Here is a 19,498-nt window from a genome sequence, read left to right as displayed (position 1 = left end):
AGATACTAAGGCAAACCTACAGTCACAAAAGTGATTATAAAATAATCAGTGGATAAGGTTATTTGAATAAACACTAGCTTTTAAGCTTTGAAGTCTCAACAAGACTAAGCTGGGGACAGCAGCAACCAGAAAAGAATAGAAAAGAAGTAAATACAAACCTTCATGTTTTCAACTGTATGTCAAACAGAGTTATATGAATAGCGTTTACTGGAAGCTTTGGAGCTTGGAGGAAGGTCATCCAATCAAGGTGAGACAATGATTAATAGGCTCTCTACTTGCTAACCATGGTTTTTCAAGGCTGTCTTAATATGGCACAGTAAGTGGCTTTTATACTTGTTTATTTCAGTTCAAAACCAATTATGATGATGATTAAATCATCCTAAAATTCCATGGAGCTTACTTGACCTTATAAATAGTTATATTTAACACATGAATGAGTTTCAGAAATTGTCATATTTAATACATGAATAAGTTTTACAACTATGGAATACACTGTGGTGGTTTCATACCTGTCTTCCTGAGTTTTGAACTGTGGTTTACCCTCACTGGTTACCCACAATTTTTCACAACTCACTGTTTTGTTTTAGTTTTTACGTTTACTAAAGGGAATATAGGTCTCTTCGCTACATACATATGTTGGAAATATAGGCCAAATACAGATTATATATGGCTTTTCAATGTGATTCAGATAAATACAGAAAACCAATTCAAACACTGTGGTTAAATGGTACAATGTTAGGCAACCAGCCCACCTTAACAACACTGCATGAACGAAGGATCTGGCATATCCCTCCTGGGTAAGCAATTCCTTGCATAGATGTGTAGAGCCACTTCCCACTAAAACAAGATAGAAGAATACTTATTCTTAGTTTGACTGAACAATTTGATTAACCCCCAATTCAAACTGCACTGAAGTACCACAGTAGTAACCCCTGTGCTATGGGAACAGTTCTCTCAGCTCTGCTCTTAATGGACATGTGGATGACCCAAGTTGATACTGGGGTCAGTTTAAACCCATAGGCACAGGGAAATCCAACTCTGGTCTTGGGATGCAATTGGAAAACACAGGATGTAATTTTTTTTCTAAGGAAAACAAAATAAGAGAAGAATCTCATTTTTTTTTCTGGATTCTTATCTACCCTGTGCTCAACTCTGGATAAAACAGTTTAAATGACAAAACCTTCAGTGAGGTAATCAATTAAACTTTAAAGTGTTTGGGAGGGAAAGGTAGGAGTGGAAATACAGTAAGGACATATGGCACTAAGAATCACGTTGTTGATAACACTGAAAGTTCTTTATCAATCATAGAAAGTCAAAGGACCAATGACACTTCTCATTCAACATTTCAATGAACCCTCATGGAAAGAAAGGTCTATTCCCACGAACCCTAAATGTCCACTCTATAGGCAATCTAACTTTCACTTGACTTGGATGCAGTTCTTAGATTTGGGCCTTTGTAAACAGAGCTATCACGAGCTAGAAGACAACACTTAGAATATCAGAAAATTCAGATACAAGAAAAAAGGCAATCTGAAGGGACCCATTTCAGCCTTTTGTTTTTAATTAAGAAGTTACACTCTGTTTTTATATTTGTTTTCTATGTATCAATGTTTATCAGTACTTCTTAGAGAAGCTTAGTATTCTGGGCTTGTCAAGCTTTGGAGATCTTGGAAGAACATAAGATATGTGAAGAACTGGAGAACAGTCGAGAGGCTGAATTCTTCCAAAGTCATCTGAGTTTAAACATTACACAGTGACAATGTCATATGCATTGCCTTTCTGCTTCCAAGTCTCTGTGACTAGAGATGGAAGACATCTAATACCTCAGTGCATAAGAAATGGCAGACACGATGCTTAGGTGGGCAGAGCAGCCATTCTCTTTAAGTCCCTGTTTGTCAACAAATGATTGATCTGAAGTTACCCGTGACATAAAAAAAGTTTTATCAAAGTAAAATATTGCTCATTATACCTATTTAGATAGTGATGGGTATCCTAAAATTTGCACATGGCTTTGTGAAATAGGTCAGTGGGTATAGGCGCTAGCCACCGAGCCTGACAATGTGAGTTCAATCTCCAGGACCCATTTGGTGGAAGAAGAAAACTTACTCTTGCAACTTGTCTGTTGATATATCCACAAGTGCACTGTGATGCACACACACATACACACACACCATAAATAATAAATACACCATCATAAATGTAAAAACAGTGGTCTCCATCTTGCCCGCCATGAAGTTTATGGTGATGTTTTACTATGTCTCACCCTCCATATTTTTTGTGCTGACAGTGCTTGAATGTCTGAGTCCAAGACAAGCACAGTTACACTCCTGAAGAGAAATGCTGTGGATGTCAGCTGAACACTGACAGTCTGGCTCCCTCTTACTAATCCACTAAGTGACTAGACTGGACTCGTCACAGACTTTAGAAACTGCTTGCTTCTGAGAGCCTGAAAGCTCTACTCTACCTAACCCTGGAAATAGGATCTACAGACAGGATTTGCAAAACTCTGGAGAGATGTAAGCATTATAGGCAGAGAAGTAGGAAGAGCAGGCACTTCTCTAATACAGTGATGTTACCAGCATCCAAAGAGATACTTGGAAGCTACTATTGTTCTCAACAGAAGGCACTAATCACAGGGTCTATGAATCACATTCCTATATCTATTTATCACTTTCCTCTGGGTTAACTATAATAAATACTAGGTATTTTGAGCAGAGGAATTGATACTTAAATAGCTTCTCTCAATCTTTTATGTAGGAATATTGAGAATATTACAGGCTAAGCTTATCAGAACAGATTGTCTAGAAAGATAGGTCTGGTGAAATATTGGAGAGTGGTTGGCCATGGATGGTGATAAGAAATGTCAGTCGATCCCTAACTTTACCTTGCTTTGGCATATTTTTAACTCTGCACTAGAATACATACATACATACATACATACATACATACATACATACATATGTGTGTGTGAATGTGTGTTCTCCAGACTTATTAAAAATATTAAATATTCTACTTTGGAATTTTTCTATACCCATAATTAATGTTTTATTTCTGTATAATACCCAAAGAAAATGATTTTAAATGCTTTTGTGTTCTTTGTTTTTCTACTTTCTTTTGTGTGTGTTTGTGTGTGTGTGTGTGAGAGAGAGAGAGAGAGAGAGAGAGAGAGAGAGAGAGAGAGAGAGAGAGAGAGAGTGTTTGATTGGTTTCCACATGCATATGCCAATGTGTGGGCATCAGAGGCCAGAAGAGGATGTCGGTGTCCAGCTCTATAATGCCATGCCTTATTCCCTTAAGACAGAATCTTCCACTGAGCCTTGAATTAGGGCTGATGGATAGCAAACCACTGTGGTCCTCCTGTGTCTGACTGACTCATGCTGCTGGGATCACAGGCCCATGCATGGCCACACCTAACTTTCATATCATAGGTACTTTGGATTCAAATTCAGGCCCTCATATTTTCATTGAAAAGACTCTTACCCACCAAAGCCATTTGACTCCTATTTTGTTTTTTAATAGTCTGTCCAATGTATGAAGGAAAATATAATAATCACATACCTCAGTAAAATCACATGATCAAAATCCTTCCTTTTTTTGAGAACTGTTTCTTGCCAAGTTGAAAAATGTAATAAGGTACTTTCTAGATTGGACACTATTTCTATTTTGTCTCCAGCTGACCATATTTCAATGCCAGCCAAAGTCACATGAATGTTCAAGGTTTTATAAATCTGTTCAAAGAGAAAATTTTTTTCACAAAATCAAATTGTTAGAAGTTTCTTTCATTATTACCTATATTCCCTTGTATTAGAAAACAATTTCAACTTGTTATGTACATTTTATATAGCACAGCCCTTGTTTTATAAATTGATATATTGAACTATAATGCAGGGTATCATACAGAATACTGTGTGAATTTCCATAAAGAAACTAATATGGTAAAATGGTGTTTGAAAACACCTTAATTTCAGAATAGAGCTGGCAATGATAACCATGAATGAAAATACTAGAAAAAAATTATAGCCTTTCATAAGCACATTAGAAAGCCATGAATACTTAGGCGAGAGAGCCTGCTGGCTCAACAATAATTACCCACATTAAAATACAAAGCATTGAAAAAGTGAAACAGAAGACAGGATTTCATGCTGTAGGAAGGAGCTAAAGTAATATGCGTATGACCATATGACCTAGCATTCCAACTTCTTCATTATTTGTGTAAAACGAATGAACATTTATTTTTGCACCTATGAGTGCACCCAGATGTTTAAAGGAGTTAGCAATAATGCAAATAGAAAACCATCCTTCAACTATTGAGTGAACCACCACAAATCCAAATGGGCTACTCCTTCAGCATCTTCCTCTGCATCTCTTTACCCGAGTAAGAGACCCAGGATGTCCTAGAATGATTTGGCAAAGGATGATGTGTACAACTCATGATTTGTTTTAGTAAAAGTTCTCATTCTTTAATGTTTAGATGGACTAATAATCTTAATGGATTATAATAAAGTTATCTTGATTCAAATGACAAAGTATAGGCAATAAATGACTGTAGGCAATAAATCATAGCATGCCTTTTTAAAAAATTATTATTACAGATAGGCACAGAGCACTGATTTTAAAGTAGTGTGGCCTAATATTTACATGCTTGGGTCTCAAATTGTGTATCTGTTGTTTCATAATTTTTGTATTAACAGAATTTTAAATTTTTATTACTTATTATTACGGTGCGTGTACATGTGTGTGTGTGTGTGTGTGTGTGTGTGTATGGCAACTACAATTGTGAAAGTCTGAGGAAAACTTAATGGCATTTCTCTGTCCTGCCACATTTATGGAAATACCCTTGCATGGTGTGCACTAATCACCTTTATCCATCAACGCATCTCACTGGTCTTCATCAATGACCAAGTTTTGAAATTTATGTAGATATTAAGTGTAATTTACTTAGTAAAACAAAACCTCAGTGCTGTGGTTTGTTGTATGATTGTTTTTGAAGAGACCTTTACTAACTAGTTTACCTGGTGGATCTGTGGTTTGTGCTAGATTGATATCAAAACACCACAGTTCTTTTAGAGACCTGCCATGAATGAGTCTATTATCATTATACTTTCAGGTTTATTTAAAATATGTCATAACTTACCATGTTGACAAAATTGACCATTCCCCAAATTCGTTTTCTTAGCTTGTTTGAGGGTTTACTGTTCCTGCGGTACTGGAGACACAAATATGGTATTTGTTACTTACCAGTGTTGAGGAAAAAGCCCAGCAAAATACTTTACTTACTATAAAATATTGTAAAAAAAAAAAATCAAACCAAACCAAACAAACCAAGCCAAACCAAAAAAACCATACCAAACAAAACAAACAAAAAATAAAAAAACAAAGGCCAAACCAAACCAAAACAAAGGAGACCTTTACAGCAATGGAAAAGAATCCTCTTTCCAGTGAACTAAAGACAGATCAAAGTATGAAGACTTGATAGTTTTTGAAATAAAATAACTAAACACAGTGGTCCCTGAAGATTTGCTTTAGCTTAGCACCGCTTTAAGGTTTTCTTTTGAATTTTGATTGTCTCCTTTTCAAATCTTATTACATTTTTAAATGTAAGTGCTTAGAGTACATTTTTGTTCCCAAGCCACTGTAAAAGATCCAGTCATGACATTTCAAGCATCAAGTTAAACTCCCCCTGACCTCTGCATACATGAGAGTAACAAATCAGAAAACACGTAGTCAAAACAGACCCCAATGAGCCATGTACTACAGAGGGACAGAAACCTAGTCATCCCTTCTCTCCAGGACAAAGCTCAGAAGACCAAGTCGCCTTGAATACTCTGGCTTTGATTCTGTTCTTTTAACTCTATTTCTTTTCCTAGTCATTAATGAAATGTATTGAACAATAGAGAATTCTCTGTAGGAGCACACAATGGTCAATTTTCTTTCATGCTAAAAATCAAAGCCAAGTATTCCTTTCCTGAGTCCTGCCGGAAGTCTCTGAAATTCTTCACAGTCAACAAATGTCTTCCTCATAATTGTACTGAGGACTTGTTCTTCATCTTTCTGGCATCTTGTCCATATTTTACTGAGCAGTTTCTCTTTTAACATGTTCTTTTTTTTCATCTAGATTTCTACTACTATCTACTGCTCTTTCCTTTTCTCCAACACTACCTTTAAATTGTAGAGGAAAAACATGACTCCTATTAGTCAGTTGGGAGGGATTTACTAAAAGTACACTGGAGAGAAAGAGTCTAGGGCTGTCTGGAAGACCACATGATTAAGGTTTGTCACTCAAGGAGAGAAGAGAGGGGTGGATGGTGGGTATGAGCATTGTACCTTTACTTCCAACCCCTTGTTCAGTGTTTGGTGTTACCAGGAACTCATACACGTATGCCCTTCTTTTTCTTTAAAGTTGTTAGGTCTGCAGTACTGCCTATATTTTAAGTATAATTTCATTCTCCCAATCACTTAATCATCACTGCCAGATATTTTGTGCCAAATCTGAGCACAGTAATATGTTTTTCACCCATGTTTTAAATGTATTATTCTTGTTATACAATCTCCTACTGCTTATAGCATATGTTATACAAATTGCACAGGGTCAACCTAGCTCGTTTTTTTTTTTTTTTTTTTTTTTTTTTTTTTTTTTTTTTTTTTTTCTCAAATGATTTGAAAAATATATTCTCATACCTACCTTAACTGTCCTGAAACTTTCTTCTATTGCTATCTGATTGAATATCTCTTTATTTCTGGAAAATGGTTAAGGGTTGCTTCTCAAATAGTATTAAATGGCTTGGGTTTCCTGCATGCACTCACCGCAATGTTTTAAACCATTTTTTAAAACATTCACTACCTTTTTCATAGTTTGAACTTTTTACTTCCCTGTACTCTGTGATTGATTTCTGAGCTCCAGTCTCTGATTCACATATTCTCTCTTTATGTGTGCCTAATTTCTCTTTAATTCATTTGAGCATACATACTTTTTGCTCTTATAGATGTTAAAGTAGTTTTCCCAGAAAGCCGATCTCATATCACTTTATGTAGTCTCTCTCTCTTACTATTCTATTCACTTTGCTGTATTTCATTTTCTTATTTTCAACAGCTTTAAATTTATATATCTATTATATAGTATAATTGAAGCATCATTGACTGACAGTTCTTGGAGAACTTGCTCATCTTCTATCACATTGTCTGTCGGCCTCATGAGGTCCATTTTATTAGGGGTATTGAAATGGCTTTGTTGGGAAATTTCTACTTGGGTTCTAGTTGTTTACCAGATCTCCAACAGTTTTTATGTTGAAAATTTTGCTTAGCACATCAGGAACTGAACCCCAAATGCTGCCATGCCTGTTGCAGAGCATCTGTGCAGCAGAGGCCGAGCATCTGTCTTCCCATGATTGCTACTTTACCCACCATGGCTTCAGGCAGACAGGAAGTTCTATCTTCTGGGGTCTTTGTGAAGCTCTTCGGTGATAGGATTGCTTTCATGGCTAGAGACATTACTGAGAAGCATTATCACTTCATTTGTTAGAATATTTAAGGCCTTAATTTTGTCTTCCTATATGCTCCAAAGAAAGGTAACACAAACTCTAAATTTTACTTCTCACTCTGATGAGAACTTTCTCCTTAATTTTTAACATTTGGAAGTTTTCAGTTATCTTCTCTTGAGTTCCATCCTAGATTGTTGATCTGTATTCAAACTTTTATAAATTATTCAAAACTTTTATTTGTCACAGTAGGGAGGTTTCATTTTTGATTAATCTGTTAGATGATGAAGAGACTTAAGAGTTTCTTATAAAGCTCTGTTTTGAGGAGCTGAAAGCAGACATATGAATTCAGAATGGAATTTAGTGGAATTTCCTTCTTTCTAAATGAGAACAATAACTGTAGTTTTAAAGAGAATAAGGAGTATAGTGTACATCTGAGAACTTACCACATATTCATCAGCAACAACAAACAGTTCAATGAACCGCTCTTTGAGATAGTCCTGAAAATGTATGGACAATTCAAATGAAACTTATTATCAATTTAATATAAAAAAATCCAATATTTTCATGAAAAGGAATGTATTTGAAGGTGAAGTAAATGAATTTTTCTGATATACAGATGAATTCTTAAAATTAAAACACCTGGACACACACTTTGCATCTTAATGAACCCTGAGTAGTATTCCACATTTGACTGTCTTGCCTTTTTTATTTAGACTTACAGCTCAAAAATAAAAGTTAAAAATTATTACAAATTAAGTATTTTTTTTATATTTGGGGTTTCCTTTTTTATTTACAGACAAAACAGCTTGCAACTAAGCTTATGTGCTACTAACTCATATATTTGAATAATATTAATATCTATATATGCACTCATGTATTTGCATACAAACTTGTACGTCTAACTGTGGAAATAATTGCAAGAATACCACATTTTCTCTATTCTTTTTTCCTGTGTGTTATTCTCAATTCTAAGAACATTTATAAGCCTTTCCTTTATAGAAAACACACCAGATAATTCTTCTAAATATTCATCTCTATGGGACAAATGCATTTTCTAAGCAGTGTACAGGGCCACTCTTCAAAGGTATAACTTAGTCATTCTTTGCTGGACTATGTAATTATTTATTCATCAAGTTACTCAACCAAGAAAGCATATAATGTTGTTGATACCCACTGTATAGACTATGAACATAAGGAGCAAAACAAGCCTGCAGTCTAGCAGCTAACATCAAGGGGAGAGTCAGGAAGATAGCCTTTGGTTCTGTGGAAGCCTGGAATCACTGAAAATCTCCTAACCTTGGCTGCCCTTTACCATAGAGCTGGGGCTGATGTAAGAGGTGAGCTTGTTTCGTCATCAACAACTTCTTACCAAAAGGGTAAGGAAGACAAGGAAAGCCCGCGTCCAAGATAGGATTCAGAATATGGCAAATTTTCCTTTTCAAGTTCCTTACATTCTTAATCCTGTTATTCTATAGAAAGAGTGGAAGGCTTTTCTCTTTATTGAGACTGCGGAAACATTATAAAGGAAATCAGAAGTGTTTTCTTCCTGAGATAAAGAGGGATTTGAATACTCACTTCCTCTTTATGCTCTTCTATATTCTTAGCATCTATCAGAGCAGACTTCTTGGTAAAATTGAACCCCACACAGGAGTAATTGGTAGCATAGGGTGTCTTGACATTGTATTTGAACACCAAATGTTCTCCTTCATCTGAGTATTTTACTGGTTCAATGAGATACCGCTGGTCATTCACCCTGAAGAAGCCCCTGTGGAAACAGCAACATAACATTATTCCAAATTGTAGCTATCCCACTCTATTTTATTAACACTATCCTTCTCAAGAAAGGGAAACTACTGGGATCAAGAGTTCCTGAGCATGTGGCTAGGTGATTTGGGCAACAAACACATAACACAGCATTGTGGCCTTTCAGTGAGTCAGTAATTCTAGGAGTCAATTTAACTTTTTCTTCAAAAATATGATTTCTGCTTGGAGCATAGGCAGAAAAGCAGTTTTTACCCATGGTCACCTCAAAGTTTTTGCATAAATGTAATACATTCTTCATGCACTAACTGTAGAGTAAGTATCTAATGGTACATATACTGTTATATAGTTTTGTCATAAAAGAGGTTCTCACTCATGCGAATTCTGGTGGCTACACAAGGAAAGTCAAGATGAATGAATTTTTGCCTTCCATCTCCCCTCACACCTTCCACATTCATCTCTATGTCTAAGACTTACTTACTTTATGAGCTTTATTTCTGACTTTATAATTTCTAGACCAGAATGGGTTTACCATTGTAGATAGAAAAGTGACTTAAACAGTACCATCAGAGCAACCCCAGAGCTTAGAGTCAGGAGACCTGCACTGATGAATCAGTCCAATACTCACAATTCTTAAACAATTGTGTAATTTCAGCATCCTGGCCTCTACTGTGAGAGTACATGGTAGACAGTGTCCAGGAATCTTCCATCTCTAAATCCTTACATCCCGTGCTGAAGACTCACTTTGTGGAGGGTTATCTGTTAGGCTTCTTGTTGGTGAACGTGAGCATAAACACAGGCTATAGTTCACATTCACTACAGAGAGCTCAGAGCACCCCCTCTTTCCGTTAACTTTCACAGTTATTAGGATTGGTGAATAGAAACAAGTCAGGTGGTTGTCATTAAAATCTGTAGGAAATGAATTAGAAAGCTACTTTGCCTCACCTCAGACCGTTACAAGTGCTGATACTAGCAGCAGAATCAAATTCATGTATGATGGAGCCTTGGTAAAAACAGTGATCCTAAGAAAGAAGAGTTGATTAAGGCAGGTGTAAATACTGAGACTGTATGAATATTGATAATTAATTTCTGGCAAGGATAAATCAGCACTTGATAAGTGACATTTGCCATGAATTTATTTGTGACATTCATTTAAGACATGTGAATCTGCTTTAGGGACTTTTTATCCTAAATGAGTAACTACTTTGTGTAATTGCTTATATAAATTCGTTCCTCATAAGTTTGTCTCTTAAGCCATGGGGTCACATTCAGATGTGATCCTTCTCTTCTAACTTTGACTTTGACTCCTTTCATCCATCTTCTGATCCTTGACAAAGTATTTTCATCCTCCCACTGCCTGTTAAACCAAGGCAAGTTTTGGATGTTTCTAGAATTAGACCTTACTCTCCAGCCACCTCCCCTTATGTCTGTTTCTCTTGTTTCCCTGCTTCAGTCCAGCTGGCATCTTTATTGCTCCTGCTTGGTGCACTGCTCATAGAAATTCCATCAGGCAATCATTCTTCTTATTTCCTCTGTCTGCTAATGAGCCCAGGGGCAACACTTCCATGGTCTTCTAAAACCTCACACTTGTTCCTTTTCCCTATCTTAAGACTACATGGTGGCATAGATCTTAGATACATTTAAAGTCATTTTAAATAGAGGAAATAGAGTTTTAAAGAATACTTTTTTTTGTACCAGTATAACACATTTAGGAATACAAGGCTTAGACCCAGTCCTTCTTTAACTTTTTTTTTTAACTGATTTGAGATGGTTAGCCTATGAGTTAAGGGACTATAGCAAATTCATGGCTTGGAGTTTATTGTTAGGGTGTTTTCTATGTTTTATTTAGAGATAGCTGAGTGGAGTTAACAGACAACAGTCCAGATTACCTTACATGGATAGTTGGTTTTCAAAACATCAGAAACCCACAGAATTGACATGACAAACATTTCTGTATTAATGTTCATTTTGATTAGAGACCTGTCTGCTTCTGACAGCTTCCTATATTGAATTCTAAGAAAAAATTGAGCATCTTTGTAGTTACTTCAGTTGTGGTGAGACAGCCACTAGACAAGAATTGCCTCTTTCCTTGTACAGACAAATTACTGTCCAGAAAAGGACACACTTGCAGAATAGTCGACTGATTATATCTGCCTAGACAGAGTAATCAGCCCTTAATAATTCTGCATCACTAAGGTCTGTCAGATGATCCTGGGCCAGAAGGCAGAAGAACAGATGCTCCAACGTTTTGAAGTAGAGGGAGTGTCCAGGTGTTCAGAGGTCTCTATAAATTGTCTAGGTTTTATGCTTTGTGCTTCCCACAATTATAGTTAACTCAGTCATTCTGGATTTCTGACGGGGTTGAAAACTTATAGCCTCATAACCAATCCTGGCTATTTACCTTGAGAGAAAAGATTTGAGTGGATGGTCATCAGCTGACATTCATCCTAAAGCCAGGTTCAGAACTAAATGTTTTAGTTAGGATAGATGACAGAGGTGCTGGTTAGTCAACAAAATGATGGACTGGGTATTAGGACTATCTTGTACCTCACTGGTACAAATTGGCATAATTATGCTCTAATTGTATTTTGAGAGAAAAGTTTCATTTTAACAGGAAGGGTGATATGTAGGAGGAGCTAAGGTGGGAGGAGTACTGAGAGAAAGAGAAGGAGTAAGAAGAGGAGGAGAAGAAGGTGAAGAGAAGCTAGGTGATGAAAGAGAGAAAGAGGGGGGAGACAGGGAGGCAGATGTTCATGTATCTCCACCAGAAGATAGTTGATATATCTAGGTTGGGTAGTGGGTTACACCTCTGATTGAACAATACCAAACTTATAAAGCCTATGATTAACATTTTTAAAAAATGTATAAATGCAAAAAGGAAATGGGGGCATGGGATAGGGGCTTTCTAAGGGGGGGGAAATGGGGAAAGAGGATGGCATCTGAAGTGTAAATAAAATATCTAATAAAAAACGAAAAAAAAAAGATATGTGCTCTTCCATGGCTTTGACCCAACAGTAATACATGTATATTTGTATTGTGCTATGATAATTGCTTACTAGAAAAAAAGGCTGAAAGTAGCCTTATAAAATAAATGTCCACCATAACTGTTGGAAAAAAAAGAATACTTTTGGTCAGAAGAATACTTGGTTTTAAAGAATACTTTTGCTTTTGTTTAATGGTTGTAGAAAATCTTGGGTTTCCATGGAAAAACACTGAAACAGATGGCTATAAGCTATTGTAAACAGGCAGCTTTTGTGGAAATTTACCAGCCTGAGTAGTCAGAGACCTTGTAAATAGGCAGCCTTGGCAGATAATACCAACTTAGATAAGGAGAAGTGAAGCATAGGCAGAGTCATAGTGACCTGACCCCTGAAACTTCACCGAGCTGATAGCCTGTTCTGAAGGATATCTGCACTCCACCTGAACACCTATGCTCCTGTGTCATCCCTTTCCCCACATCCTGCATTTTTGTGTTTATAACCCCTGTGTTAAAAAGTAAAAATTATGATTTGATAATAAAAAAAGATGTAATCAAAAAAGAAAACAAGTTCTGCAAATGTGAAAGAAAAGATCAATTCTGTATCTCTAGAATACCAGCAATGCAAAGCTTTTGTCGTAGAATGAAGAAAAAGGTGGACAGGGATCATACATGTAAGAGCCAGTTCACTGTACATCTTGAAGGTTGTTTCATATATTTAGAGTTTATCCCTTTTACGTAAGTACAACTCCATCAAGGTATAATATGTTTGTTTGGGCTCCTGCTTCATGCTTCCTTCACTTACCACTGTAGTGAAAAATAGTGAAGCCAGCTTAGCAAAAAATATCAGACTACAATCTTTGATCTGCCCACTAGGAAGTGATCAACTCCCCTTAGGGCTCAAAGGGTACTGTTTGCCATTCTACCACCATTTACATAGACTAGTCAACTCAGAGATAGTTCTTTTAGAGAAGTTTTGAAATAGCTTGTAAATCTGACATTACTGAATAAAATCCTACCAGGAAATAAAGGTTTCAAAGAGGAGACAAAGTAAGGTTTTGTAAGATACCGAGATCTGTGGATACTTGGTGATTTCTCTTTTTATGTTGTAGTATGTCTCACTGTAATTTGAAGTGAGGAATTCCCTGAAAGAGAAAGGAGAGCCAATGAGATGATCCACTCTAATCCCCTCCACACACACAAAACCAGTTTTATGGTTGAGGAACATTGAAGGTGTCCTAAATCTTACTAATCCTGTCATTCTTTTAAAAAGAAAAAAAAAAAAACAATGTTAAGCATTCTGACTATAAACTCTCCAAAAACTGAACCTCATACTATTATATATACTATAGAAAAGTCAGCAAACATTTATGTTAATTTTAGCAAAGCAGTATTTAAAAAAAAACTTTCTTTAAAACAATTTATAAAATGCAATTAGAGTTTTGACCTAGACATGCAAGAATAGTTCAAAGTTTATATCCAAGAAGTGTAAATCACACTATAACTGCTTCCAAGAATACCTGCTTCAGAGATGGCCTTATTGTTTATAAATGTGATTCCCAATTCTTTCAATCCATCTTCAGATCTTTGCCACATTGATCCACTTGTGTTAAGACAAAGAAGTCCCAAAACACTTCTCAATGGACTTATATAATCTGATAAAGTAACTCTAAAACGTATAGATAGATATTAAATAATTGGAGTCATAATAAGAAACCTTTTGGCCAGCCAAGCAGATCTTTCCAAATTGATTTATAGACTTAATAAGATCCCAACTATAATGTCAATAGATGGTGACAAGGTGAACTTAAATGTATGCAGAAATGCATCACGACCTTGGACATGATTTTTTGTTGCTGTTGCTGTTTTGTTTTAATGCACACACTTTGTATATATATTGAGAAAAGTGAGAAACAACACTGAAGAAAGTCAAGTAGAAATTTCTCTGTTAATATTAGCCTTCCTCTTACTGAGGATGAAAGCCGACTCAGAGAAGTATCAGTGTATCCTTCTTAGAGGGACTATATAGATCTCAAATGTTTCCAAGAATCAAAAGAGGAAAAGTAAATTAGTAACCAGAGAACAGAATCAACACTCTTCTTGCTCCTGATATGGAATAGGATTATATTTGAAGAGGACAAATTCATGAAGACTTGAGGATTTCACATCACTGGCAGTCTGTACAAAACCGTGAGTATCATACGTACCTAACCCTGTAAGATATGCAACCACAATAAAACTTACCTTGATCTTAGCTGGGCATGGTGGTGGACACCTATAATCCTAGCACTAGGGAGACAGGGGTAGGGGGATAAGAAGTTCAAGGTCATCCTTATTTACATAGTGAATTTGAGGACAGCTTGGGCTACAGGAGACCCTGTTGAAACAAAGTAAAATAAACAAAACATCTTACCTTGTTTTCAGAAGGTGAAGGATTAAAGTTTTTCTACCCAGTTTTACTTCATACAACAATTCTTCTTCATACTCCTCCTGAAAAACAATGTACTCTCTGTGAATTCCACATCAACTTACTGGAAGGGAATATCTTGTGGAGTGGGGGACATTATCCACCTATATTTTCCCACAGTAAATTCAGGGAGGAAACCTTGACAAAGGTGAACTTTAAGAGAGACAGCATTATAAGAATGGTATTACCAATTATATCTCAATTAAAGAAGCCATTTCTAGCCGGGCGGTGGTGGCGCACGCCTTTAATCCCAGCACTTGGGAGGCAGAGGCAGGCGGATTTCTGAGTTCGAGGCCAGCCTGGTCTACAGAGTGAGTTCCAGGACAGCCAGGACTACACAGAGAAACCCTGTCTCGAAAAACCAAAAAAAAAAAGAAAAAAAAAAAAAAAAAAAAAAAGAAGCCATTTCTATTAACGAAACCAAATAGATAATGTATATTTGCCCCTCAGTCAGGAATGTACAAGTCACTTTATGTTCACCTATACCTTTTTTAAACCCTCAGATCTTCCTTTTTTTGTGTTTTAAAAAGTTTTGTATATATACTCCATATTATTCCTCTCTCCTCCCTAGATCATTACCACTTCCAATCATAGATAGTCTTATCTAGAAGGTGGTTTATATTTGTCATACACAATATGAAAAGATCTTGGTTTACTTAATCTATACCGATTATGAGTTATACTCATTGCAGTTAGAGTTGCATTGTCTACAGCATGGGCAAAATAAGCAAGGTTTGATACACATAGCAAGATGCTATGAAGAAAGAAAGAAAGATTTAGAAATTCTACCAGCACAATCAATGTCAGTTCCAGTTAGATAACCCAACGGTAGTGCTACTCAGTTGTAGATGCTGTCAGTACTGAACAATGAAATTCTAACTTTCTCTCTGTCTCTGTCTCTGTCTCTGTCTCTGTCTCTGTCTCTCTCTCTCTCTCTCTCTCTCTCTCTCTCTCTCTCTCTCCCGATGACTATTGGCACAGCTATTTTGCTCTGGTTTAGCTATTAGTGATTTGATGAGCTTTTGATTCATAGTGTTTGTTTGTTAAGAATTCTTTAAAATGCTGATTCATAGTTGTTCATATGTGTTGCCCATTTTTTAAGTGAATTTATCTTTTGCATGACAAAACTATTACTTCAGACATAGTAATAATAAAATCAATAGAGTAGATTTTAAAACAATTTGAGAAGAGAGTATTGAGGTCCCATCCAAGCTTCCTATTATCAATATACTATATAGTTATGATATGATTTTTATAACTCATGAACCAAGATTGTGTTATCATTAAAGTCCACATATATTTTTATTCTCTCTGTTTTATTGGCTCTCTCCTTCTTGCACAGTCCTAACCCCGATGCCATGCTTTGGTTGCTTGTCATATTTCCTTGGTCCTTTCAAGGCCATAAGTTCCCTATATTCTCCTTAGTTTTGAAGAGTTAGATAATTTTGCCTTGTATTCACCCAATGCCTTATAGGATTTTTGAATGCTTTTCTTAAAGCTAGCTGAAGCTATGGTTTCCCCCAATGAAAACCACTAAAGATAGTACCACTGTGTCACCTTACTGTCCATACTGTCACCCATCTATCTTATGGATCATGCTGGCCTTGGTCAACTGGCAGACAGCTTATTTATTTACAGTTTTCTCTGTATAAAGTGACTCTTTCACCCCATGCTTCACTCTTTGGAACAAAATCATAGTGAGAACCCTATGGTTAAGAAGTAGGGACCTGCACTATACCTCCTAAAGGTAAGAGTATGGATGGAAAGAATCAACCAGTTCTATATAGAACACTGTAGTCTCCCACGTGTATGTGTGTGTGTTTTGTGTGTGTGTGTGTATGTGTGTGTGAGTGTATTTGCATCAGCAAAGCTTCGTGGATCCTACTAGATTATTTATATATCAAAACAGTCATTTATCTTATTATTCATATTGTCCCATATTTTCTCTTGAGGGCTTTAGAAGTTGAGTCTTGATCTCTTTTGATATGTATCCACCCATATGGATCCAGAGTTTAGGTCTTTTGTTGCAGGTGTGACACTTTTCCATTCTAGGATCATCCCTTGTATTCTTCCCTGGCCCAGGATAATCTCATTCAGTTACAATAGAGCTTCTGATACAAAATTTGGCTGTTGTAAGACAAATTCTTTTGCACAGTGGACTTTAAGAAAGCTAGTTCCTCCACTGGCTATATATCAGCCTTTTATCTACATGGAGGCTTGAGAAGATGAAGAAAGAGTTGAAGATCAAAATAATATTTGAGAAGAATCTTATTAGAGAAAAATAGCCCAGAGTTGTCCCTAGGAGGAAGAGAGCTGCTTCAGTTGCATCATGCTATGAGACCATGATAGAGGCTGCAATGTTGAATTCTAATTACTGAGAAACCTTTGAGTGATGGTATAGAAAACTAGCTGCCGCCATGAGAAGGGGAAGAAATGCCATGGCACCACAAGTGTTGTATTCTGTTGTCAGGGCAAAAGACTCTAAGTATTTTTTGTGAACCCAAGTTAAAAACCTAGGTTGTAAAATGCAAATACCTAAATATAACTCTCTAAGAATACCTATCTAAGATCTTTATAATCTTGGAACTTGAATAAATTATAGTGTTCTATCATATGCGTATTATTATCATCTACTGTAAATATTCTTTTGAAAATAATCTTGTAGGTATTTTTAAATGGTAACACTCAAATGAAAACCTTTGTAAGGCCAAGATTTTTTTTTGTTCCCATGGAAGCTGTCCCATTGGGCTGCAGAACATGTAAAGCAAATAATCCTATGCACTGAAAATTGATAAAAGCCAAAGAAAGGCTCAAGGTTGTGTTCTCAAATGGAAGGTACATTACATGAGTCTGCACAGACTTAGGGAACTCTTGACCAAAACTGAAAGTAGCTCCCCAAAGTTTGAGAAGTCTCTCTCTCTCTCTCTCTCTCTCTCTCTCTCTCTCTCTCTCTTTCTCTCTCTCTCTCTCATACACACACACACACACACACACACACACACACACACACACACACACACACTTTGCTAACTCATTGAGGGTTAGTTACCCTCGAGCATACACTGTAAACTAAATGGGTGTCTCCCACATAGCTGAAACCCATATTTTCTTCATATTTACTCCTTCTTGGCGCCAGGGGAAGCTTTGTGCACATCCATGAAAGCCACTGAATCATATTTACTAAGTCAAAATGTATACCGGTGCATCAGAGTCATGGATGCGTTCAAGATCCCGTTTGTGTAGCAAGGGAAGCTTTTTAGGACGAACCAGTTCTTGACCCTCTACTCCAACAATCCCCCTTTCTAAAAGAAAACATAAAAAGAAAATGCATATGTTATTACAAGCCACCTTCCAATGAGTGACACTCCTCTAGTTCATTTGTTTCCAGTGACCAGCCATGCACTCATATCATCCTTAGCTGGTAATGTGAAGAAGTTGAAATGGCTATTTACAGACCAGTGAGACATAAGGAAGGAGGCGGACAAAGACACAGCATCCTTAGGCTATTTCCACCTTGCTCTGAATTACCACCTTTGTTATTTCTGTTCTCCACATCTCCCTCCAGATGCTGCCTTCTAGCCAATCCTGTATAGAAATGACCTATTTCAACATTAAGTAACTTTTTTTTTCAGCAAATTTGCATTTGTAGTCTTAACTCTCATAGGTAAAGTTCAAAGCTTCCACTGCTTAGATGATCTTAGGTGGTCCATATCAATGCAAAATGTTATCTTTTTATCATGTCCTGTTACATTGACAGTTAACTGTGAATGTATTATGGACCACATATAACAATAAAAATTGAATAATATGGATTATGGGGATGTACTCAGATTTGTATCAAGGTTTGTATAAGTACCCATTAATGTACTGTGTGACTGCTTGGATCATATCTAATGTCTCTGATCTGCAAATGGTATTTTCATATTGTTTATCACTAAAAGGTATAATAGTAAAGGATTTTAAACCTTCTGACATACAAAGTAGCTAAGGACTAGCACAGTGTCTATACTTCTACAGGTATTTTATAAATGCCCATCTCTTTCCCTTTCTCATAATTGTTAGAGTTTAAGGGGACATGAATTTTCATAGACTCATCAAACCTCATGATCAGTTGTTACCCAGTCTAAGCCTGACATGATTATCCTCAGACAAATCACCAGTGCAAGTTAGAATTTTTGTAATCCATAGTTCAAATATTGTAGCTAAAGAGATAATGCCTCAGATGTAATAAATAAACATCGCAGAAAAGAATAATACATACCTTGAATCTGAGAAATAAGTATAGTCATCCAAAATATACCTGTGGGAAACATTGTGAAGGGTTATCTGAGAAAAGTTGCACCCTAATCCTCGTTCTTGATTCCACTGCCAGGATGCCCAACCTAGTAGGTAGACAGACAGTTTTGATCTTACACAAGAAACACTCCAAGACACAGTTTCACAACTTATGCAAGGCTTGAGGCTAAAATACAGGGGTGGACATCATGTACTCATTAACGACAACAGTGGGATAGTGGGGGTTGAAGTGAACTTGGCTTGGATTCTACTCTGTGTCTAATAGATTATAGGTGGATTAAAACTTCTGAGATGAAAAAAGTCAAGAATGTTTTAGAGAAAAAGATCATTGAAGTCTACTACACACACTTTGGTTGAAGTACATGAAATAGAGAACCACATACAAAAACCACTTGAGAACACTAGAAAAACAAACATAAATGTTTTTAAAATGTATACATGTTACAAATTATGTATTAATTAAAATAAGATATATTGAAAGGAGAAATAAAAGGCTTTATAGTATAATACTGTTTCCAA

The 19,498-nt window shown here is 36.3% G+C and overlaps 1 protein-coding gene across 1 annotated transcript in view; it reads right to left on the bottom strand.

The window, feature by feature from the left end:
• Positions 1 to 18,996, bottom strand: part of Adam7 (ADAM metallopeptidase domain 7) — a 35,490-nt gene extending 16,494 nt beyond the window's left edge. The window contains exons 1-10 of the mRNA XM_034498900.1: positions 18,945 to 18,996; positions 17,882 to 17,985; positions 14,630 to 14,706; positions 13,286 to 13,361; positions 10,185 to 10,261; positions 9,054 to 9,243; positions 7,922 to 7,975; positions 5,135 to 5,206; positions 3,559 to 3,728; positions 753 to 837 (exon numbers count right to left, since the gene is read on the bottom strand). Coding sequence (XP_034354791.1) covers positions 753 to 837; positions 3,559 to 3,728; positions 5,135 to 5,206; positions 7,922 to 7,975; positions 9,054 to 9,243; positions 10,185 to 10,261; positions 13,286 to 13,361; positions 14,630 to 14,706; positions 17,882 to 17,985; positions 18,945 to 18,996 — 957 coding nt within the window. The remainder of the gene's footprint in view (positions 1 to 752; positions 838 to 3,558; positions 3,729 to 5,134; positions 5,207 to 7,921; positions 7,976 to 9,053; positions 9,244 to 10,184; positions 10,262 to 13,285; positions 13,362 to 14,629; positions 14,707 to 17,881; positions 17,986 to 18,944) is intronic.
• Between the last annotated feature and the right edge of the window lie 502 nt (positions 18,997 to 19,498).

Source organism: Arvicanthis niloticus, chromosome 3 (genome assembly GCF_011762505.2).
Source record: "Arvicanthis niloticus isolate mArvNil1 chromosome 3, mArvNil1.pat.X, whole genome shotgun sequence".
NCBI classification, from domain to species: Eukaryota; Metazoa; Chordata; class Mammalia; order Rodentia; family Muridae; genus Arvicanthis; species Arvicanthis niloticus.
Note: the sequence above shows the minus strand (reverse complement) of the source record. Positions and strands in the feature narration are given on the sequence as shown.